Here is a 24,773-nt window from a genome sequence, read left to right on the forward strand (position 1 = left end):
CCTGATCTCCTCCGACAGCCATGCTGGGGGGACCCGTGTGCAACATGGCGTAATCCCAGTTTACCTCAGATGGGGACAGTGACACTCATACACATGACGTCCACATACGGATCCTTTTTTTACCCCCTCAGATTTCCTCCAAAAATACAGATTTTTCATGAAGGAAGCAGACTGGTATGAAGTGAAAAGTTAAATTGATGCTCATGTGCATCCCAAAGTTATTTTGTACAAAAAAACAAAAAAAAAACAAGACTGCCGTAGTTTCCAGTAAACAGGCTTCTCTTGCTTTATTGACAGCTCAAAAACACTTTGAGTAATAGAAAGTGAAGAGAAAAATTTGGAGCGCGTGCAAGTCAGCCGCTGATCCAAGTAATACATGAAGGACAAAACAGAAGTGTTTTTGTATTGTTTCATTAAATTTTCAGTCTTCTGTTCATCCCTGGATTTTTCAGTCAGTGGAAATCTTTTAAACCTGCGTTTACTGATACACAGGTTAGCTGTGGTGCGTACGTGACGAGCCCTTCCCTCTGAAACCGCTCGTACCATGAAAAGTCTGAAGAGACTTCCCAAAACCCTGGCCTCCTCTGTGCCTGCCATGCAGTATTCATTCACTGACATGCTGAATGAGAGACATCTCTCAGGGCTGCAATCCACAGCTCAGCCAAGTACACTCAACTCAAAACAGTGTGAGTTACAGACATGAAAGCCATTATGTTCCGGCAAACGCGCCGACAACGACGACCTGTCTTGTGCAGAGCTTTCTGCTTTCAGTGGCGTCAAAAGTAGAGGGAGGTGGCGGGCTGAGGGAGACTGACATGAGATGTCGTGAGGATTGAGAGGGCGATGCAACAAACAAGACCAAAGCAGGGACAAAGGGGAGTTAGTGGCTCCCTTCCTGTGTGTGGTTGGAGTTTGATTTGTGTCTGGGAGGCTGTGCGTCTGATCGTCATTGCTGTTAATGAGAAAAGCTCAACACGCATGGAGGATAAGCCTCATTGTTCCCTTTACACTCGAGTGGTTTTTACGTCCCATGTCGACGGCGCAGGACCCAGACAGCACACCCGGAGCTGAAGCTTTGATTAGTCACTTGCTTTTCATATGCGTTCAATCCAAAATCTGGTTTCATGTAGCTTTTTATTTTCTTATCTTTGAATGTTGTGAAATTTTTTTTGAAAAAAAAGAGGCAGCTCACCTACGCACCAGACGCGCACAACCTGTCAGAGAGCTGCCACGTTAGCTCTCGCTCAGATCCATCACTTTCACACCATGCTTACCAGAACACCACCTGGGCATGGCTTGTACCGGCCAGCGCGGGGAAATGCTCCGTCTCACTCCCTCTCGCTGTCAGGCAGACAGATTCACAGCCAGGCGGACACACTGACTCGCGCCAAAACACCAGACCCGCACCAACTGTCGTTCATCTTACGACAAGCATCACACGTACACAAAGTCTCCCACCAAGTCTGCAACTGAAAAGTTACCTGCATGCATTAAATTTGACTCGGGCGGTACTTTAAATTTGCTTTTCCTCTTTTTCTTTTCTGAACATTCGTGGATTATCTCGTGGATGATTTGTCAGAATGCTCTGATAAATTGGCTGAATACTTGCCATGAAATTAGAGCAAGATGACTTCTGTAATCAGTTAAACTCTCCGCTAGCTGTTTTGTTGCATGTTGCAGACTCTGAGCAGAGTTTAAATGGATGCTAAAAAAAAATATTAATCGCACGCGTTCGGGGACACTCCCACACGCACAGCATCCTCCTTAGCCAAGCAGCATATTTTCCACTTCTGCCAGTGTCCATGGCCACTGCTCACCAAACATGGCATCTGTCTGGCATATGGGAGCTCTGTAGGGTCATCCAGAAAAGCTCTCTGTCACCCGCTGCCTTCTGCCACCCGAACCTCCTCCAAACACGGCATGTTCTTTTCCTCGTCCCCTCATTCATTATCTTCTTTTTGTTGTGTTTCCTAATCTCCTCCTCCTTCACATGAACAGCCCTAAGCATGTGGCCTCTCCCTCTTTTGCTTTGCTGGAATGTAATTTCTCTTTTTCTCTTGACAATCGTGCATCAAACCTCCCCTCCATCGACCCTACTCTTCCTGTATTTATTTTTCCCTTCCTGTACCACTTTAAGTTATCCACAGATGAATTTTACATCTGTTTGTGTGACAAATCAGCCATTCTGCCTCCCCACTGGAGCCAACAGAAAAGCTCTGAAAGGGGACAGGATACGTGGAGCTGTTCAGAATCCGAAGGCAGTCATCATCAGTGTTCAGCTGCACACTGATTGGCTGTTGTGTTACACCGAGCTCAAGTGAGCAGAACAGTGAAAGATGAGGGCGAACCAGGAAAGGCACCCTCCCGACCAGAGTACAAAGAGGCTCACCGTGATGGTTCCAGTGTGGCAGCGTATCATCTGTGCGTATTGTGCTGTAGTGCTCTTGACTTGGCGTCTTTCACAGAATGCTTTGCATTTGGATGCAGGCTCTCAGCTGTGTAGAGTTTGGCAAAAGTGACGAATGGATTTATTTTTATATTTCCTTTTTTTTAAAGTTGAACTCGGGGTTTATTTTCCTGACATTTTTCTCAGAAATGTCATCTCTCTCTCTTGTGCTCAAATACTGTTAGATCCACTTTGAAACCTCTCTACCACATCATTTTAGTGTCCCTCTTGCCAGCTGAGTGCAGCCCCAGCAAAGGCAGCTAAAACTGCTACGGGTGCTGATAGCTCCCCTCCAAAGCCCTAATGGTATCACTGGCCTTTTGCGTCCGTGAAATATCGTCGGCTGGGTCCTCCATATGGAGACATCTGCCTGATGGGACCAAGATGCCATATCCCAACGCCTTCCAAAAAAAAAATGGCTCCTTTAGTTGGCTTTGATGGATGACTCGTGCGGCCGCTGCACTTCCCCCCAGCCGCACACTCACAGGTGCGCTGCCTGAGACGGAGTGGGCTGCACCGTCCCAGCTGCGGGTCTGTTATCGTGGCGGTGCCATGTGCAGCGTAGCTATCAAATCAACCTATGTGCACCAGCTAGCTGAGCAATTAAACTCCAGAGCCCCATCCACACTCGACAGTTTTAACATCTGGCATCCTTGTTCTGGTCTGTGCGCGTCTGAGTGTGAAAGCCAGCTCATCTGCTGCTATAATAAGCTACAAAACACGGTGCACAATTGAATCCATTACCAAAGCACGATGAGTCTTCTTTAGTGTCTCCGTCTTTGAGGTAACTTTTACGATCTTTGTGTCTCTAAATTGTTTTCTTTTTACTGCTCTGCCAATATTTCCTTTTAAGTCTGTCCCGCTACTTGAGTGAACTACACCTGTGTTTAAATGGAGTATTTGCTGCAGAGCTCTTCCTCACAGAACTATACTCCCAGCACTCGCGGATGCAGTGTGGGTGGACAGGGTTAAACATGGTGGAGGTGAGGTGATCTTGAACTGTGCGTGATGGAGCTTGATCACTCTGCATCCTCCACTCAGAGGGTCTGCCGCCTGAGCTTTCCAAGGTCCATCCATCCACTTACGCTGTACTAGTACAGATCGCTGTACTAGTACAGCGTAAGCAGCACACACACACACACACACACACTTCTCTCTGCCCCCCACCCCCCCTGCCCTATGACTCATCACTGGTTCATTCAATGAGTCTAAATGGCTGTTCTAGCAGAAGCAGTCAATATGCTCAACACTGCACATTGTCTTCCTCCATCTCTTTTATATCCTCTCTGCTCTCGCTCTGTCCGTATTGGTTGCGTCCAGTTCTTTTTATCGAGCAGCACAAACAACTGCATTTATAGTGAACAGACATTAGAGAATTTAATGATTCTGTTTATCGAATTTATTGTGTTTAATACTTATTCATAGATTGAATGAAAATTAAAAACTCCTGCATTTACTCCCTGTTTGTTTCATAAAAAGTAAATGAAACGTAATATGAGCTAAAGCTACATTACAGAAGAAGTGTGTGTGGGTTGTTACTCTTGTTCCTCTTTATTTCTTCTGCAATATAATGAACATAATTCTGCTTATAGATGGACTGTTGAAGAGACGTGTCGACTACGATATAATTCTAAAGTGATTCTGTGTTGTCCGACGTACAGCAGTAAACTGCGCTGTGTGTCGGACAACACAAGTGTGCTAACCTGAAACACTGGAAGCTGCTGGTCTTGTCAGAGCTGAAAAGATCACTTTTCCGTCATTTCACAGATTGTCCAATCAGCAGCTATTTTGCTGATTGATTATTTTCCATTTTTCAAGCGCTCAATGTGGCAGGTTGCTGCTTTTTGTTTCGCATAATTGCAAAGTGATTGTATTTGGGTTATTGACTGTTGGTTGGAAAAAGAGAAACGAAAACAAGTTAATTGAAGATGTCACCTCAGGCTGTGGAAATGTGAAATTGTCAGGTGCATTTTTTCTTAATTTCTGACTTTTTGTAGGAGAAAAGATTAATTGATTAATCGAGAAAGCGCGTGTCGATGAAAATCAATCATTAGCCGCATTTCTTTCCCAGATCGTGTCAGGCTGTAGCAGCAAATGTCTTGAGTGTGCTGAACTGAGCTAATGTGCAATTGCCAAATTTTCTTTTCATTTGTAAGGAAGAGTGTAATGTCACAGTGTAACGCCAGCAAAGGATGGACAGAAAAGCCATGGAAAAACATCTACTCCTGTTCAATAGAGCTCTGATTTTCCTCCATGAAACACAGGTAGGTGAGGGTCGGCCCTAAAGGCGTCCTGTGAATGCACTTGATTATAAATTGCTCCTCCGGACCGGCGAGGTGTTGGCCTGAGGGTAGGAGGCACAAGAGGTTATCAGAGCCTCTCATCTCGAGTGGCTTCACTAGTGTGAGCTGCAGCATGAAGCGCGAAGCGACGCCCTGCACACGGCGCGCACGGCGTGCAGGGCGCTGACCCCCAAACACTGAGCCGTAATGTGGCGTTCGGTATCCTCCGTATGCTTCCTTCACATGTTTGCGTGTTCCACGTCACCCTGCAGTGACATAACCACTCTGTGTCTGTGTGCGTTATGTTGATCTTCAGAGAACACTGTGTTCCTTACAGCCCAGTGTTGCTGTGAGGGCAAGCAAGTGCCCCTCAGAAAAATTGTGAACTCAAATATATTAAAAAAAAAAAAAAAATTAGAATTTCCTTGTAAGCAGGTAAAAGAAGTGTCTCCGGGGCAGAGCAGGTTGAAAGGCTGCATTGATTCACCTTAATCCTTTAAAATCCTCCATGTGACACAGTGATGTGATATGCTAATGGCTCCTCTCTTTCTGCCCCAGGTGACAGAGTACCTGAACAGTCAAGAATCTGCCAAGAGTGCCAGGGTAAGTCACTTCATCCAAACCCAGCAGTCTGTCCTCTCTGTCTTTGTCTTTGTTTTTTTTTTTTTATCAGCTTCTCTGTCGCCTCCTTCTTATAAATGTGGTTTGTCTGCCTCTCACTGAGAAATCTAATATTGCCAAAACAAGAATACATTACAACACTAATTACTTTTCTGCACCAGCTACCAGGGAGAAAGTGTCTGTTCTCTTTGCTGCCTTTCTCTGTCTTTCTGTCAAGATGCGACACATTACATTGGCAGTCACTATTGTCCCATATGGATTGCTGCCCACAGTCTGTGCAGGTCCATACTGTGAAAATAGGGGGTGGGGATGTGTGCAAAAGTGTACAGTGGGGAGAGAGAGAGAGAAGGGAAAAAGATGGAGAACGAGTAGAAGGCAGCACATAACACGCTGGGTTCCCTTTTTCGCAGTGAGTCAAGTCGCAGAGTGAAATGACTTTGTGTGAGCCCAGTAAACCGTCTGTCCAGTCAGAGGGAAACTGGCAGCAAATCATCAGGAATTTAAAACCGAGTGCATGGAAGAATCTGATAATGTAGGCCATTAAGACTTCATTTTCATTATACAAAAGAGAAAGTTTATGTTTAAAGCATACGCCTGCTGATGTATTTTTCGAGCTCCATCGCGTGGCGACACCGTCCTGCAGATTATTGAGATGATTTAGATCAGAAAAAATTAGAATATCGGCACTCTTATCCTTTCAGAAATAATAACTGATTGTCTGAAAGGTTGAGCTTAAGTGTCAGAGCCCTGTTGGCAAAGGCCAGATCATTTTTGTTCTGTACCTTTAGACTTTGACAGAAAAGTGTTTGTTCATATCCAAGGTGCCTTTTACAAGATCCCTGCCAAGCCCCACAGATGCTCATATCCCATTTTGTTTTCGCTCATGTAAATGTCAAGCACGATGGCTCAGAGTCCTGGAGGAAGCCGTCCCTCCTGTGCTCTTTTAGCTGCCCGGTAGTCACACAGCACGCTCAAGACAATGAGCCAGTCAGAGGTGGAACTGACTCACAATCACAGCCCAAGTTACTACCGTGTTTTCAGGCTGTCAGGGAGGAGAGGAAAAAAGGCAGCCAAGTGAGAGACGGGAAAATGGCAATACGTACAAATGGCCTCGTTCATTCATTCATCCTAATAACTAGTGCTAATTAGCACAGTCGCTAATTAGCTATGAATCATGGCATTAACAGCTGAGCGCTTCTGAGAGCCAAAAAAGAAACATCCCACACAGACCCTCATGTAAGCACAGACGCAAAAAACAAAAACACAGACCCCTAAAACTGCACAGTTTCTGTCACGTTTAAATAACCAGTACTATAGTAGATGCTGCTCCAAAATACACACACACACGCTTTGCCAACAGCATTGTAATAAAGGCGACATTTAGCTGGGAAACGCATGTGATGGTTTATGAGGCGATGCGGGAATGCGAATGTAATGAAACAGGAAAGTAATAGACTGGGTATTATTTGAGGCATTGTGGGCCTCCAGCTTGGATGGCCAAGCACAAAGAGTTGGATTAAATGGTGATGGTGGAGGTGATGATGATGATGATGATGCAGGCGCCGTAGCACCAGGCTGTAAAAGCAGTGATCTCTCTCACTCCCTCGACTTTGCCCCATCTTCCCACACTCTTTTTTCTCTTGACCATTTAACATGTAATGTGCTAGAGAGGTTATGCGAAGTCCCTTTCGAAGCTGTTGGAAACATAACCTCATTTTATGGTTATTTGTTTCATTGTGGTCAATAAAATCTGTCTCTGTCTCCGTCTCTTCCCATCAGCTCAACATTTGGCGCTACGGCGACTTCCGTGCAGACGACGCTGACGAGTTTGGTTACAGGCGTTAAAGAATAAGAAAAATGAAAATAAAATAAACCCACGAAACCCGACCATCCAATCAACACCATTCCAAAGACCAACATGGACGGCAAGTGACGCTTTGGACAGAAGACACAGTAAATCACTAAACGACAAGCATTGACTCACATTTCCTTTTCATTTGACACTTTGATTCCCTGGTCCCGACTTCTCTTCTGCTAATACCTTCTCAACCTTCCTCCCCTCCAGCTAGCCCCCCTGTAGCTCCAGATAGAGCATGCTAGCGATGCTAAAAGAGAAAAAAAAAATAAACATGCAGGAATCACTTCTTTTCATTCACCTTTTCTCCCCCCCCAATGGGCCACTGCCAGCTCAAGCAGCCTGCACTATTGCCAATCTGTGTTATTTGCCATGTTCTCTTTTCAGCAGACTTCCTGTGTGAATGATGATAATTATGATACTTAACTTGCGTATGTGTTTCAGCCAATCACGTTCTTTGCTCTCTGATGCTCTAGCCCAATCCCTGCTTTCCTCTGTATAGGAAGGGACTGACTGGGCGTACGGGGGAGACGCTTGGTTTTTGCAAACAAATGCTTCCCTAATGAATTTCGTGTAAATGTGAGGATATGTTGAAAAGTGTAAATGGATTTATTTTAGAGAAATTCTGTAGGTGGAGCCACACAGACAAAAAAAGGAAAAAAAAAAAAAAAGGAGGAGTTTATTTTTGTCTTCAGTGTATATCTGTGTGATGATGACATTTGCAGATGTTTTTGTGGGGAGTGTTTTGTCGTTTATTCACTATGTCACACTTTTATGACCAGTAAACATTGATGCCATCATGTGGCATTTTGTCATCTCTCTATCTCCTGTAAAGTTTACATTCTAATAATAGTTATGGTCCTGTCTTGGGCAGTCTCTTCTCTTTCTGTCTCTGGATGCCATAGCAGAAACAGTGTTTTGAATTTGTTTCCACATAATGGACGTTTGCATTCTATTAAAAATCAACTGAATAAAAACAAGCAAACTAAAAGTGTTTTGTTTTCATTTTTTGATTTAAAAAACACAGAGGAATATTGGGAGTTGTAATTCTCAGTATAGACAGTCCTTGGTACAAGTACAGATGAGTTCTGCTTCAAATTTAATTTTAATAAATTAACAAAGTAGAAGACTATTTCTATCACAAGACTAAAAGGTTTTCTTTTACTTGTTAAAGCAAAGTAACTTGGATGAAGGCCTTTGACTAAAAGCTTTGTAGGTTATTTTTATTTTTTTAGTTCAGACAATGTTTAAAAGCCTCCATCAGTTTGAACTAGTTTAACCTTCACCTCCTTTAAAGTTTATCATCAGTTTGCCGTAGTTCTCATTAACCACAGCCACAAAAAAAATAAAGCAATAGCTTTAAATGGATTGTTTTCATTTGCATTTTACAGGGGTTAAGTTGTGCATTTATCTGCTAGTTTGATTCGGGTTTTTTGTATATCAACATGCAAATACCAAAGCCCTGCATACACTAAGTTTAGCTGAAAATGCAAAGGGGGAAAAAAAATCACTGACCGTAAGTACGTTGTTTTTAGGTAGATGAGTTAAAACATGGAACCAACATGTTTTACTGCCTGTACTTCTTCGCTGAAAGTGGGTTTGAACACTACTTGTAACGTTACTGTAGCAGGTTGTTAAGTATAGCTTTACATTAAAAGCCACAGCGAGGTTTTTCTTTCTGAAATGCATTTAAAAACACTGACCTGTTTTTTTGGCGGCGGCGGGGGGGGGTCATAGTCTTCATCATCTTTGCAGCCACATCCACCACTGCAAGCTTGAAGAAAAAAAAAACAGGGCTGTAATGAAGTGCTCATAAACATTTAATACTGCCTGCCATATAAATAAATGCTCCATACCACATTAAATGAGTGTTAACACAGAGCCAAATCTGACATAAAGCACATCGCTGCCTCCTCCTATCATCACTTATATAGTTTAAAGCTTACTTCACGAGAACATACACACTTGATGAACCCAAAGAGGATGTGGCGAAGGCAGAATACAACAGCACTGCAGTACTACTACTACTGCAGTACTCATAAGTCAGTTCATCAATGAGGTCACCTTGATAAAACTGACTCCTACATTTACTCTGAATTTAACAGCATAGAAACTATGTTAATAAAAAAAAAACTTTCTGCAAATTATTTTTGACATGAATGAGGCAGAGGCTTCATTTACATTGCAGACGTATGGCAGATGTTTTCAATCACAGCAGACATCAATCAGTTCAAAACTGTACTGAATGAAGGCTCACCTCCAAAAATAGATCTCTGCAAACACAAGTAAAACATTCTAATGATGTTTGTCTCACGATGAAAAACCCCGACGGAATTTACAGTTTAACCACACATGACAATCACCACATTGTGCACCACATGGACAAACGTCGCCATCGTTGCCAAGTGCTTGCTCAATCGGGAATGTTGGGCTCTCTGCGTTACAATTGAATTAGAGACTTTGGTCTAGACCTGCTCTAATTGGACAGCGTCATGAGATAACTTCTGTTGAGCCAAACTGAAGCATATACAGACTACTTCACTTTTACGAGTAAGAGATGGAGATGTTGGGGAGGGGCGACGCGCTACATGCATTATATTCCAATTACCGTAATTTCCGTACTATTGAGCGCACCTGAATTTAGCCGCACCCACTAAATTTGAAAAAAAAAAAAACTTTTTCATATATAGCCTGTCTATAAGCCGCAGGTGTCCACGTTGTCAGTCTCTCCATCGTTGTCCCTCTCAATGTCACTTTCGTCTCGAGGCAAAATCCATAAATTAGCCGCATTATTGTTTAAGCCGCAGGGTTCAAAGCGTGTGAAAAAAGTAGCACCTTATGGTCCGGAAGTTACGGTAGTTCAAATGAAGCAAATGTTTGTTCAAACTCACGCAAAGCAAACTTCTTGACAACCTGACAGCTGTGGGAACATGCTGCCGATGACAGAAGGATGACTTTTCTGCTTTGTACAAATGCGAGTTAAAATTAAGCGATGAGACAAGAACAAGTTCTCCATCTACAGAAATGTCCACGTAATGGCTTTCTGGCTGCTTAATGCAATGATAAGGATTATAATCAGGACACCATAAAGAAACATATAAAATGGGTGCTGATTTTTACCAAAGGGGAACACATGACACGATTTATAGAGGACAGAGGACAGTCTGTTTGTTTTCCTCTTCAACTGAAACACTCTGAAGGCTGTTATTGCAAACTGCCCTAAAAGAGGGGGAGCGAGATAAAAATGTACCTACTAAAATTCAAATGGTGATTTAATAATAATAAAAAAACAGCTTCGACCTTAAGGACCTGTTTTTAATTAGACATGGCAGGAATACTTTTATTTTTATAACTTCCTCTGTGGTTAGTAGGTTTTGCATGACGCCAGCGAGAACCAAAGGCATACATTAGTATTCATGTCTGAGCTTTGTTTTCTATCTCTTATTGAGCTCTTACTAAAGTGTGCGCAAAACCGGGTGTCTTTAAATGATTCTAAATTTGGAGTCTGGAATTTAGAGTAAGACAGGTTTAAAAAAATAAAAGCACAACTAACATCCCTCCTGACTGGATGCCAGTCTTAATTCCAGGTGCCACGCAACAACCAAATCAAAGATGGCCCCAGCAATTTATCACCGGGTGGTCATGTCCAATTACCAGAGGCTGGGATGAGAAATATGCTCTAAAGACAATTAAGAATCCTGTCTGTCCTGTCAGGTGACTCGTGGAGTGGATGAGACGACTTTGTCTCTCCGTCACAAGCCATCCATCGCCTCTCCACGCTGCTCCCACATCTCTACCTGTTCGCCTCGTTGCTTTTCCTCCCTCAGCTGATGAAACAGCGACTGGGCCTACTTGGTAAAGACAAGAAAAAGTGGGGGGAGGAGAAAGCGATCACGGGAGACACGAAAAGTGGTTGTTCGTGTTGTAAGCTAAGCCCCGTGGTTTCATCTCCTCTCCGTTTGTGAAGCTGTCACAGTTGAAACGACGCCCAGCGAACGCAACGCGCAGATTACAGAGAGCTGCTGTCAGCAAATTGTTTGCTTAGAAATGTCGATTATTCGGCGCCTTCCGCAGCATCGGAGGCAGCCAAATCAAAAGTGTGTCAACAACAATTAAACTATGAAACGCTGCCTTGTTGCAAAGGGATTGTAAGAGAAAAGCAGCCGTCACTGAGGTCCTTTTGTTTGACAGCTGGGCATGAAGGTGTTTTTCCTGTGATCTGAACACGTGTTTACATGTGTCACCTGTGAAGCCATGAGAAAGAGAAAAATCCTGATCCTGAGAAGAAGGAAAAAGGTTTTTAAACACATTTGAAGGCTGATTTCAATCACGTTTGCGTGTATAAGATTTGGTTTAGTATCAGTGTTGTCGGCGTTTTGAGTCTCAAACTAAAATATTTCATGGATCATTCCAAAGCAGCTTTGAACTCTTACTTTAACAGGCTGAAATCAGTGTGTGGCTCTGGCAGACAAAGTTAATTTTATTCCATTTATAATGTCATTCTGCTCTTCTGAATTGTTAATTTATTGTTCATGCCGCTTAATTTCATGCCTCCCCCCCTCAAAACATACTGCATCGCTCCCCCGTCTTTCCTTATCTCTCAGTAACACCCGCTCACATCCTGTCCTCTGTCCTCCAGTGGTGTGGGTTTGTGTCCAAAACTTACCTGCTCAAGCCCTCGAAGGGAGTCCCGCCACCGGCGCACTGGCCAGCACACATGAAATCAGCTCTTGTTATAATTTTAAGGGTGGAATCCTGTCCCAAAGGGCTCCTCCCGTCGGTCTGCCATTTTCTAAGACATCACAGATCCTGTGTTGGGGGGAGATAGAAGTTGTGTTAAATTTGTGCAAGAGAAACAACCAGTATTAAACTGAAAACTAAAAACAAAATAACACTTGAAAACAGAACCATGACAAAATGTGTGTGAATGTTTGTGTGTGTGCGTCAGCCGAATCACACACACTCCTGACTGGTAAAGCTTGAGCTGTTCCATACCACACATTAATCATAAACGGTTTCATGTTTCATATACTGATCTCTGTTTGCAGTTAGTGTTCAATAACTACTGCAGGGGTCACCAACACCAGGTCGCCCCCAAGAACCACATGAGTCGCCCGCAGGCCTGTTCTAATAATAGTACAACTCACTAGTGAGCTGCGTCTAAAATTTAGTTTTATTTTATTTTATTTATTTATTTTTTTTATTTATATAGATTTTAAAATGACAGTATCTTAAAAAATATGTTCATTATAGATTTTTTTTTTTAAATTTAAGTTTAGGTGAACTTTGACCTTCTCTAGTTCAAAGGTCAGTGTTATGTTCGCGACAAAACCAGCGGCCGTGGACAGTAAGCTAGCGGGCGCAGCGAGGATGAGCGCTGAATGCTGGTTCTTACCCCCGCAAAATGGCAGAAAAAAGAAAGAAAACGCATCACTTTCACAACAAATGGGAGGAGGAGATCTTTTTTTACAACTGTGAAAGAAACCTGCGTGTGTCTCACTTGCACTCGCCCCGACTGTGACGACGGCAAAGCGGCACAAAGAGGAGAGACGCTTCACTATGTGTCACTAAAGCTACCATGCTAACTGCCCTCCGGGAAGTCTGGGCCACAGATTTGGTTATTAGTTCAAAAATTTGATAAGATTTATTTAAAAATATGCAAGCTGATTTTTCTTTCACATTACATAATTGATAGCTTTATGAAACATGGTGTAACAGTCCATGGTTTGTTAAAAGGGTTTGTCAGTCGTTAGTGAAAATGGGACATTTTTTCCTATGAAATGTAGCGATGTAAGCGATCATCTGAAAATGTAACAATTACTGAAATTAATAAAGTTCTGAGTATTGATATCTGTTTCATAACCTTGTTGTCATTGTTGATAATCATTGTGAGACATCATTAACGTGATCAGTGTCTTCACATAGTGAGTATCATTATTAATAATGTATAATTAAAGGCAAACTGGGCAAATGTGTTATTTCAGAAGAGCGTACCAAACTGGTATCCCTTCGTATGACTCAGTACCCATGAAGTAGCTCTCAGTAGCTCAAACAGGTTGGTGACCCCTGAACTACTGTAACAACATGCTGTGTTTTACTGGTTTATATCAACATGAAATGATTAAATACTTTTTAATTAAAAGACATCGTTGTATTTTGTTTAACATTATTATGTGCTATGAATTTGGGACACAGCTAGTTTGAAAATGATTCACTGTTCACTGATGATTCAGCTCTCTGCAGGATGTTGCATTTTGGAACATGTCCCTGCCAGTGACGTTAGCTAACATTTGCTAACGTTAGCTAACGTTAGCTAACATTACGACTAGCAAAACATTTCAAATGAAAACAGCCATCTAAACATCTGAACAGCGCGCTTAAGTCTTCATCTGGAGGGGTGGGGGTGTGGGCTTTATTATTTTAATGTATATTTGAATGCATATTTTAATGTATATTTTTGCTGTTTGTCTCAAGCTAAACCCAGACATGTAACAGGGAAGTGAATGCATCTTCTGCTCTGCTAGCTGCAGTAACACAAAGTGACCAGCTTTGTTTAAACTGTCGAGAATTTGCAAATGACAAAAGTATTTACTGAGCAGAGTGGTTTTGCATCACCCCAGAGAGGTGTGTGTGTGTGTGTGAACACACCTGTGAACTATCAGTTTGGTACAAACAGTGAATGCATGAATGATAATAGTTTTTTAGCTTTAAAGTATTAAATCTAAGCAGGTACCAGAATAAACGCTGCAGGACAAACGAGCAGCTCCTACTCGTTGATCACATGTCTAACGTAGTTTTACATGCAGCGTGAATCACATTTGAGTGGTGTGTCGGAGGAGCTGGCTTTTCATTGCATCAGACATCTGACTTTAAATCTGCAAGAACAGACGGCGTTGTAAAATGACTCAGCATTTGTTCATTTTACTGTACAGTTTAAAAACGAAAAAGATAAAATCCTACTTATATGTGGCATAAACATTAATTCACATTACCTTGGTTGAGACTGTTCATCATAAGTTTGCTGCAGATCAAGATGAAAAAGGCCATTTTTTCACCTGAGTTGTTATGAAATTCAAACATATCCTGATTTTGGTGCAACCACTTTGTGTTGATTTGTTGCTCTGTATAAAGCTAACACTGAATTTAAATGTTGTGTTTGATGTGGATTTAAATACACTGCATTAAGGTTAACGTTAGTCTGTGACCAGTTATAATCTCTTGTTAAAAAACAAGTACGGATTGTCATTATTGAAAGTTACAGTCTGGGGTTTAGCAGTTAGTGGCTCACTTCTGTATTTAACCCACCCACAAAATCATCCTTGTTGTATAATTTTCCACGCTGTACATACAAGAAAGTTAAGAATAAAGTCATTAACTTAAAAATGTTGTGCTCATTTAAAAAAAAATGTTGTTTTTTTTTTTAATGAACTTGAGCAGAGAGGCTTTAAGGAGCTCGTAAGGGTAACACATGCTTTAGTATATCTACTATATTTGGAGTGTATTGTGTGTATATGTGTGTGTATCCATTTTGTTAAACTTTTCCACCATCAGGGGTGAAATCTACCCTGAAAAAGCTTTTCATGGAGGATGCCAGCCGCTTCATCCCTGAGCGATTTCAAGAGCATTAGACTTGTTCTGCACATCATCGTATTACACCACTGACAACGGTAACACACAACTGTACAAATCGGAGGAGATTTAAACCTCTTCCCCTGTGCATTACAGCAGTTCAGCATGTCACCGCGCTACCTTCAAGTGCCTCTTTGCATTTCTCTCACGCGTTTCTTCTCTCCTGCCTGCATAAACAGAGCCGTGTCTTTAGATTAAACTCCTGTTTGATTTAAAGTTAGTTCACCAGAAGCGAACGACTGCAGAGTCCAACTGTTGTGCCAACCGTATCCTTCCCTGCGAGCTCTTTGTAAAAACACCTTTTGTACTGTTTGTCATCTCATATGTTCCATCATTCTGACCATTTAGACGGCAGTGGGAGTCAAACCAGCATGTCGCCGTAAAACACAGTGTATTATATCTGTAGGCTTGATAAATCCTCGGCTTGCCTTGCATTTGTCATCTCAGTCATTGACTGTAAGTACCCGCAAAGAAGTGAATCACAAAACCCCAGCAGTTTCAATATGTTCTCATAACAGCTAATCAGATACTGACGCTTTGTCATGCTGTAGTATCATGCCTTTCCTGCCACAAAGCATTTCTAAAATGTGGTTAACATGAACCGGCACTTTGGTTACATTTAGGCCCAAAAAAAGCGTAGCCATGACTGTCACATCGTGACAGGTTTGAGAGTCCTGTGAGGGAGGACACAAATTATTGTCTTTCAATTCTGAATACATGATGTGTAACATCTTCTGAAGTTAACACATCTCTTCATTTCCAAACTGTTTTACAAAAGGAAAATAAATTTGCCTCTTTGATCTTCATATCGCATGCATAAACATGATCCTGTCATTTAATATAATTACATATTCATTATTTTAATCATAACCTTCGAAAGGAATCCTATTTATAGATGGCCGCTCTTGTAGTTTTCCACCTGTATTAATAATGACCAGCAGGTGTTAAGTCACGTCTGACAATTAAAGCCTAATATAAGATAAAATGATCCTTTATTGATTCCCAGAGAGGAAATTCAAGTATTGCAGCATCTCAGGACAGAATAAGTACAGGAACAAACAGGTAGCAAAAAATAGAAACGGGACAGGATGATATCCTCTAAATCAGAGCTGCTCATTGCTCTGCGTCTCGGATGCTGACCTGACATAAGCTGGCAGTATAATTTCGCAGACTGACAGGACAAGCGACTGCTCAGCTCTGAATGTCCAAAGATCCTGATTAGAGTGATAAGATTATGAAAGTGATGTACGACTGCAGGGGGCTGTCTGTGAGCATTGCCTGTTGTTCAGTGCTGAACTGCTATCAAGCTACATGCAGTCTTTGCTAACTTTTTCAATATCCAAACAACACATTGTGGTGTTTCACTTGCGAGGCATTTTTAAGGCTAACACTTTCACTTTGTATTTGATTAATAAAATATCAGTACAGCTAACATATACATACAATAAAAATTAGCAGCCTTTTCATTTTGTGGGTGACGGTTTCCTTTAATTCAATGTAATTTAACTTGAGGACATTCTCAGTTTTGTCGTCTGTCAAGTATTACATTAGAGCACTTTAAATGCACATAACTCTGCATATCATTAGAAAAAAATATTTTCCTGAAAGCACTAATACCAAATGTGCAGATCCTCACGGTCATCGCTAATCTTTATCAATTAAATACTTTAATTAAACTGGCTTAAATAATGCACATATGGGATTCAAATCCTCACACACTCTCGTGAGGTGTTTGCCTTTTCTATCTCATCAGTATTATTCCAGTGAGCCATCTGTGAACTTTTCCATCCCATCCCATTATATTTGAACATCCTCCCACCCATGATGATAATAAAGTATGAGGTTTTGGCCCCTGGAATCTGAGTCCACTGTTAATGTTCCCTCCGAGAGTGACACGTCCACGTTTGGACACAGAACAGTTTGTCTTACGCCTTATCATTCATCATATTTAAACACATTCACACCCACAGTTATCTTAATTGCTGCTCATAGAAGTGGATTTAATAATACGACACCCCTTTTCTTGCAGGCTACTCCACTTGCTCATTATTCTGTTGTAAAGTGAATTTACTGTTTTGAATACACAAAGGAGGGAGTGAGGAGGCAGGTTAAGCCTTTAAATAATCCTTAAAAATACTTTGCAGTAACAACTCACTTGAAGAATTAGCGGTTTGTGGAAGACACCCACGAGAGCTCCAATTCAAGTTTAATTAGATGGACATTGTTCAGAATATATAGATTTACATGTAATTCCTTTTCAGTTTTCAGTGTAATCCTGCTCCTGAATGTTTCCACACCCCAGAGTATTTTTTTTCCCTGTAAGCTGCTATTATGACGGCGGGTCCATTCCATTGTAGGTCCCACATAGTGATGAAGTTATTGTTAGTGGACACTGAAATGGGGCTTTGATTCAGCAGTCTAATTTAATTAAGGCCGCGGAGCGATCTGAAGCTGGGTTTGTGCATTATATTCAAATGTGAATGCAGAGCAAAGATTTCTGACAAGCCAATATTTCTGTATTTCTTTCAAAGCTGCTCAGTGTGATGACATTTGAGCTCATGTAGTCAGTAAACTGGCCCATCTGGATGCCCCCTCACCACCAAAGGCCACAGCAGAGCAGACTCAAACAACTGGTGCTCTGCTGTGAGCGCCGGTGTGGGCGTACTGCTGATGAAACTGGAAGTCCAGTTTGAGGACTTTTCATGTGCAAACCTGCTGTTCTGTCAGAGAGACTCAATTTGAGGACCTGACAGTTTACAGTACTCAGTTATGTACTCAGGTGCGCGGGAGAAGGCTCTGCTCTCTGAGGAAACTCTCTGACGATCTGAGCCGCAGTAAAAAGATTCTTTTGGGGGAAACTAATCCCACGTTAGCTAAATCATACATGAACGTTAAATCAAAGTTAAATCAGCAAACCAAAGTGAAGCACACGGGGAGGAGGAGGGCAGCGTCTTCATTGTTAAACAACCACCAATTCTACCTGACGTGGGAACGTTCTCAAGTTTTATTGCATTCAAGAGCCTGAAACTTACAAAAGGTCCCCCCATGAGGCCCAAATATATCTCACCAACAAGGCCAGATATTTGATGCCAGCTGTCAGGACTTTTAGATAAACTATGATAAGACAGTTTCTTTTAATCCTGAGTGTTTTTGAGGTAAAGCGGAAAAACAAACTCACAGGATTTTCTACCTTGCATGGACTTAGTTACCCAGCAGAGTGTATTGCCAAACGACCGCACTTGGTGAGTGACGGAGAGGGAGAAAAAAACAGTGATTTGAAAAGAGTTGCTGTCGTTGCCATTCCCACCCACCCTGCATCATTTAGACATGAATTCAAAGAGAGGGCAACTCCAGAGTCTTCGCTAAGCAATTAAGTGCTGAGCCTCGCAGACACACTGATCCACTTGGACGTACTGTACAGTAGTCTGTCACTACACGAATGTGACACTAATGCACTGGTTGGTTGGACATTACATAATCCACTTATGTACCATCAGCTGTCAGTGCAGTATGAGTGAGACAGGTGTGGGCTCTATTTTATTACAGACGCACTGAAGGTCTTGAGTGGGTGAATGAACAGCTCCTTTCTGAAAAGAAATGGTAAATAAGGGAGCTTTATTCGTATAAATGATAGGCCGGCTCCTGGTTTGGTATTCTATGAGGGACACTGCAGTGCAGTTTAAGAAGAAGCCTCCGAGGATGCTGAGTGATAATTTGCTCACAGATTAATCATGTATCCAACAGGGCTGAGATTCCTTCGAGACCCTGATAAGCACTAATAATCCTGATAATAATCGTCAAATCGCACTGCTTTTCAGACACCACAGACACCTTTGTGTGTTTATAGGTGTGTATCTTGCATGCGTGTGCGCAGCGTGCGCTTGCTTTTATGTTTATGTCAGGACACCTTTGTCTGCACCTCATTTCCTCGAGGTGTTTCAACAGCAGCCCTTTTAGTTGAACGTGGCTCACACTTTATACTCCGCTGTATCTGCTCTTTATATGAGGCAGTACAACATTTACAACTATTTATTTTGTGGTCGCAACTTTCTTTACTTTTTGTGCGGTCTGGTAGATAACTAGACCTTATAGACTGATTTGAAGACAAGTTAAAAAGATCTTACTGAAAGTCGTGCTGTCATGCTGTAGCAAATGCTTTTAAATTTATACTTGACTTCACAAATGAACTTCTCTCCACTTGACTTATAAGAGAAGACATTAAAGCTATTTTAAACGTTTCAAACTCATGACCGACAACTGCTTCAGGCTGAAATCTTGTTTCAGACAAGGCCAAAGTATGCGGCCACCATCTTAGTGCCGGCATATTTCTTTGCTGGTATTTGGATTTGAAAGCGACATTTTGTTACATACTGTTTCCCCTTTCTTTGACAACTCTCATACATAAACACTGAACACAAAGCCTGCCCTGCACCTTAGTGAAAAACTCTTAACACACAAAACTCATTTCTTTGACACCTGACGGACTGACAACATGCACAAACACCACCACAACTAACTAACTAAATTTCTAGTCTAACTTTGATAAAGTAGTGTGCATTCATGTAGAAACTCATTATGAACTAAAGAAGATGACTGGAAAAAAATATATCACAATGTATTAATACGTTGTGTATGCTCACCTTTCACTTCATCAATCTAGAATCAAGTTCTTTGCTCAGCATGTTTGCAGAACTGAAAAGTGTCTAGAAGCAGCTTAGTGATCAATACGCGGCACATCTGATTAGAGAGGTTTCCATGATATCTCATGAGGCAGATGTAATTATCTGTCTCATGTATAATTTAAAACAATATACAATCGACACCTGTACAGACACTCAGCCTGAGAACACAAATTAACCTTTGTTTAATTACAGAGCCATGAGCGATTGCTGTTGAATACTAAAACACGTGCGAATGGACTGAGGCCTAGGAGGAAGTAGACATGGCTGAGGCACAAATGAGGCCATCTCCAACACACACACACACACACACACACACACACACTCACTCACAGAGAGAGTGAAAACAGTGCCTGTTCTCCTCTGCTGTCTTCTCCTTTTGCACCTTGTTGGAGGAACCTCTCCACTGAAGTGACAGCACACACCAGAGGGTGCGAGCCTCGTCGCCACAGCACGCCGCCCGCCTCTTTCCCTGGGCCTCATAGTGCTTCCGGTACGCTGGCAAACCAAGCGTGCACAATGCAAAGTACAGGACGAGTACATGACACACATGCATACGCATTAGAAAAGCATATCGCTCGATGACAAGGACGCGTGCGCCCTCTCTGCTTGGCCTCCAGCGCGGGAACACGTCCACGGACGTTCACTGTACCATTTGTACATACACACATGCCTCCTCTTCCTTCACACACACACACTCACTTTCTGGTATCGTACTCTCCGGACTTACTTTATCTTAAAGTACACAGCCAACACTTGTTCCTGCTCATCCCTTCGCTGAGTGCCATTGCTTCAAGCTTGCATGTGCTTGCTGAATCTCGTAGGCCACCTAAGGGATACAGCATTATGAAGCGGCATGCTGGTCCTCCTTGGTGCCTGCTGTGGCTTGCAAGTTTTCTGTTGTACATCCTACTGCTCTGGGGGTGCCCGCTGCCCAGGAACACACCCAACTGCCTACAATACAACAAAAAAAGCAAACCAAAACAAAAAAAAAAGCGCAACACCATCCTCTCTTCCCCTTGAGGGTTGTGTGTGAGTTCTTGTTGCGCTGTGCCAGCTTCATGCCATGCAAATGCCCTGCAACTCTGGAGATGGTGCTTGCCGCGGCAGGTGGCAGCTGGGGACATCACAGGCCTTCAAATGAGCCTGTTAGTTGGAGGTCTGCATGTTGAAATGTAGTGTGCCGACATGGTACGATTACATAACAGCTTCTGCACAACACTTGTCAGCAGAAACGCTCTGATTCACACTGTTCTTCTGTGATACTCCATGAAAGAGTGTGACCTCAACAAAGTAGATTTTGCAGCTTCAACTTACTTTTTAAGTTTGTTTTCTCATCTTTTAAAACTTGAACACTATCTTTTTTTTTTCCAATCCAACATTACTACTTCACAAGCAAATGCCCATATGGCCATGTTCTAATCTTCATACTTAACTTGGAACAAACCTGCAACTTTCTTTATGATTCTCCCATCTGTGTCAACACTCCCTGTGCCTTGGCAGCAACGTGAGGACATATCATTCCATTTGTTTGAAAGGAGAAAATGTTGTTTACTGTTAAAGCCTCCAGAACTCATTAGCCAGTCGTGAATGTGACAAGGAGCATATTGGATTTATTGTACTTATCCTGTCATGGTGGCTTCTTTATAATTTCTCAGTGTGCCAGTGCGACCAGATATGCTGTGGGAACGTGTGATGGAACACCAGTGGCTCTTATCAAAGACAGACTGAGACCAGCTACACAACACCAACTGCAGATGTGTTCATTTGCTCATTTACTTGGCACTTTCACCCAAATCACATCAGTTCAGAATAATAACAAAAAAAAAAGGATTGAAAATTTCTCTCCTCGCTCGTTTCTCAAACATGTGGCCGACCACAGCTGGTCACCTGTGTTTTTTAAATCCCGCAGGGCTGCAGTAATCCCTTTCCTCATCCCTTTTTAATTCTCAGTCACCATAGAAACAGGCTCTGTTGTCAGGTGCGTGCGTTGACATGCACACCCCACCCATGGCTATCACCAATTTACATAAATAGCCATAGCCCACAGGCTTCGTCTGTTTCTCCAAGGCAACCTCCGCCCACAGAGCAGGTCTGCTGCATTCCTCTGTTCTTCTACTGAATTACATCCATCACACACACCGAGGGTGTCATCTGGGGACACGACAGACCTCGGCTAAGTGCAAGTGAATGTTATATGGGGTTGATGTCAAGTTAATGACTAAAACACATTTCCAAGAAAGTAAAGGAGATTGTGTGATTTTTGCCAAGGGCTCTGAAGTCCTCAGCATCTCCCCAACACCATAAGCACATAGAAACTCTACAAAACTATTTATTTGTCAAGGTGTGCTGAATGTGACTTTACATTAGTGTTATTGCCAAGAAAACTGCGTTAATAAATGAGTGATGAATGAATGAAATCAGTCAATAATAACCAGTGAAACAGTAAAGCATGAAAAAAGAGCTGCATTGCCTTTTACAGATCTGTTATATAGAAATTTGAATAAATATTTAAAGAAGTGACAGATTTGATTATTTGTCACCCTGGAAGAGGAATGGAGGACAATATACTGAAATTAATGGTCTACTGAAACAATGCCAATGTTTGCAAAATGTGGTTACTGTATGACTGTAACTTATGATTCTAAATTTGAACTTTTGTTTGGAAGGGGAAAATATATATCTGATCTATAATGATCTTACAGAACTCAAAAGTGCCAGGGGCCATGTCTTGTATTAGAGAACAGAGACAGACATCACTCCAGCCAATACTTTCAGAGGGGACACTGTTGCCATGTGGTGAATTGAGGAAAAATGTTTGCATTTACAATCTAGCTGCAGATAATCTCCTTCATAAATCAATATCGTTGATTGTTTCATGGCAGAACACTGCTGCGATACCCTCCAGGACATCCTAAAAGTCTGAGCTAAATTTAAGCCAAGCAAACTTGCAACACCCATACAGAGTTGCCAAGTGTTTGTGAGGATAAAATATTTCCTGAACGTCTATCTGGTCTCAGCTTTGATGGGAATGGACACATTATAGGTGTTCTGATACACCTGTGCAGTTGGAGGTAATGGGACAAGAGAGATGAGCAGAGGTGCCGTCTGCCTACCTCATAGCTAACGGTGTGAGTTTATCATGGCTTCCAATGTCTGAGAGGAGAGAAAATTGGAAGTACAAACACACATTAAGCTTAAATTAGATCAGCGTCTCTCTCTCTCGTCACCACTTCTGAGGCATGTCTCCCCGGAGGGGGAATGAGGTTTACCTTAATTCAGAAAGCACACAAAAGCCATTTTCTTCCCAGCCTATTGTAAAAACACCATCAACAGGTTTGTGTGGGCAAGCGATTAAAGGAAGTGCATGTCTTGTTGTTCCCTGCATTACACACTAAGCATTGCAAACACATCCCACAGTCTTTAAAACAAGGTGTTTGCCTTATTGTAAATTGTCAGGGAAACAAAATTAAATCCACCTTGGCGGCTGCTCCGTCTTTCATGCCTTGAGTATCCTTGGATCTTTGCCTCTTGATTTCTGACATTAAAGCTGTCCCCTTGCCATTTGTTACGCATATATTAGCCTTTACATGATTGATTGAATTAATTCATTATTTTGCTGTTTTTAATCTGCTCAAAAAAAAAAAAAAAAAAAAATTTAAAAAAAAAGCCTGTAGGTTTGGGCTGAATAGGAATTACCCGGCGGAGCATAGCTAATTACCAAACATTAGCATATGCAAATTAGAGCTGTTATCTTGTGTACAAAATGTTGCTTATGGTAAACACTCGCTAATCACTTTAACGAGTTTAGCTGTTTAAATGCTGGTAATTGCGTATTGTTTCAACAGATGGGCTTGATTCGCTGAAAATCAAGGTATGTGCAGCGATGAGGATATTCCTCTTTTTGTGTCCACTCTGGTTCACCTTAGCTGCTGCACTCAGTCCTGCAGCTCCTTTGACGAGGAGGCTGAAAAGGGAATAGAAGATGTGCTCCGTCTTGAGTATCAGCTATTGGCTTCAGCTGTTAAAGTGGTGACGCGGAAGTCAGATTACTTTTATGTAAGTGCACCACGTAGTGACGCACGCTGCGAACCTTATGAAAGCAGTGTGTCATAACGGTGTAAGAATAATTATTGAAAAATGACTGGAATCACAAGGCCAAATGTGTCGATGCCAAATTCCACGCGTGAGACACATCCGAACACACCGAGACCAACACCACAGATCACAAATACTTCTAAAAACATTTACCTTGTTTGTACAAAATTTACATCCAGCACGGGACAAATCTGGTTCAAACACCGAAACTGAAACTGAAGGCTTTGTTCCAATGATTAAAAAACATGATAATGACCTGTTTAAAACAAATAACAATTGCATACTGAGTGAGCTACAACAAGTAATTTAGTGATTTTAAAGTGTCTTAATCGAAATGAAGAACTTGTGAAAAGTAGCTGGCAAAAATAGGAGATGAAATAACTAAAAGTGAAGGATAAATAACTGAAATAAGCAGTAGATGTACTGTTGAAACAGATCACTGGAAATGAGGGATTCACATTTTCCCACTTTTTGTATTGTTGTCTCACATTGCCGACAAATATATTAACATTCACTATTATAGGATAAGAAGTGAAACAACATCCGCTTTGACATGAATTCAGATGAAAACGTTTGTTAACGTGACTGCTGGTGTTGACGGAGGAGTACCTGAGATCATCTCACAGGGCTGAGAACCACCACCTAACTCACTGCTGTCTCTTGTTCCTCATGTAAACCAGCACTGTGGCACTTTCTGCAAATGTCCTGTGCAGCTTTAGGTAAATAAAAAAACAAACAAAAAAAAGGCCCCCTGACTGACAGACAAAACGCCATCACTTTAACAGATATATGAAACCAGCCGTGCTGTCTGAAAGGGACTTTAGCAAGTGAACGTGTTGTGATGCAATGACCAGGAACACGAGATGCTCCAGTTTCACAGAAACGGCGGAGAAAGAATGCTGCTGTCCTCGTGCAATGTTGAAGGGACAAAGAAAGCAGTCATAGTTTCTCAGCTGAGGGTTTTGTAGTGCAGCCCTGTGGCAAAGGAGTCTCTGTCCTCAGAGGTTCGAGCTCTGTGAATGACAGTGGACAGAGAGAAGCCCAGGGGCAACCTTTCCAGTCTGCAGATGGCCACAGCTTTTCACCACACACGCATGCACACAATGTCTACAAGGTGATTTATAGATACACTTTGTCCCTCTCTACTGTGCGCATGCTCAAAG

General features: G+C 42.0%; 1 protein-coding gene across 1 annotated transcript in view; it reads left to right on the top strand.

Annotated features, from left to right (window-relative positions):
- snd1 (staphylococcal nuclease and tudor domain containing 1) overlaps positions 1–8,195 on the top strand; it is a 157,874-nt gene extending 149,679 nt beyond the window's left edge. Inside the window, exons 23-24 of the mRNA XM_046378942.1 lie at positions 5,287–5,331; positions 7,129–8,195. Coding sequence (XP_046234898.1) covers positions 5,287–5,331; positions 7,129–7,194 — 111 coding nt within the window. The 3' untranslated portion in view covers positions 7,195–8,195. The remainder of the gene's footprint in view (positions 1–5,286; positions 5,332–7,128) is intronic.
- Positions 8,196–24,773: the final 16,578 nt, after the last annotated feature.

Source organism: Scatophagus argus, chromosome 22 (assembly GCF_020382885.2).
Source record: "Scatophagus argus isolate fScaArg1 chromosome 22, fScaArg1.pri, whole genome shotgun sequence".
NCBI classification, from domain to species: domain Eukaryota; kingdom Metazoa; phylum Chordata; class Actinopteri; family Scatophagidae; genus Scatophagus; species Scatophagus argus.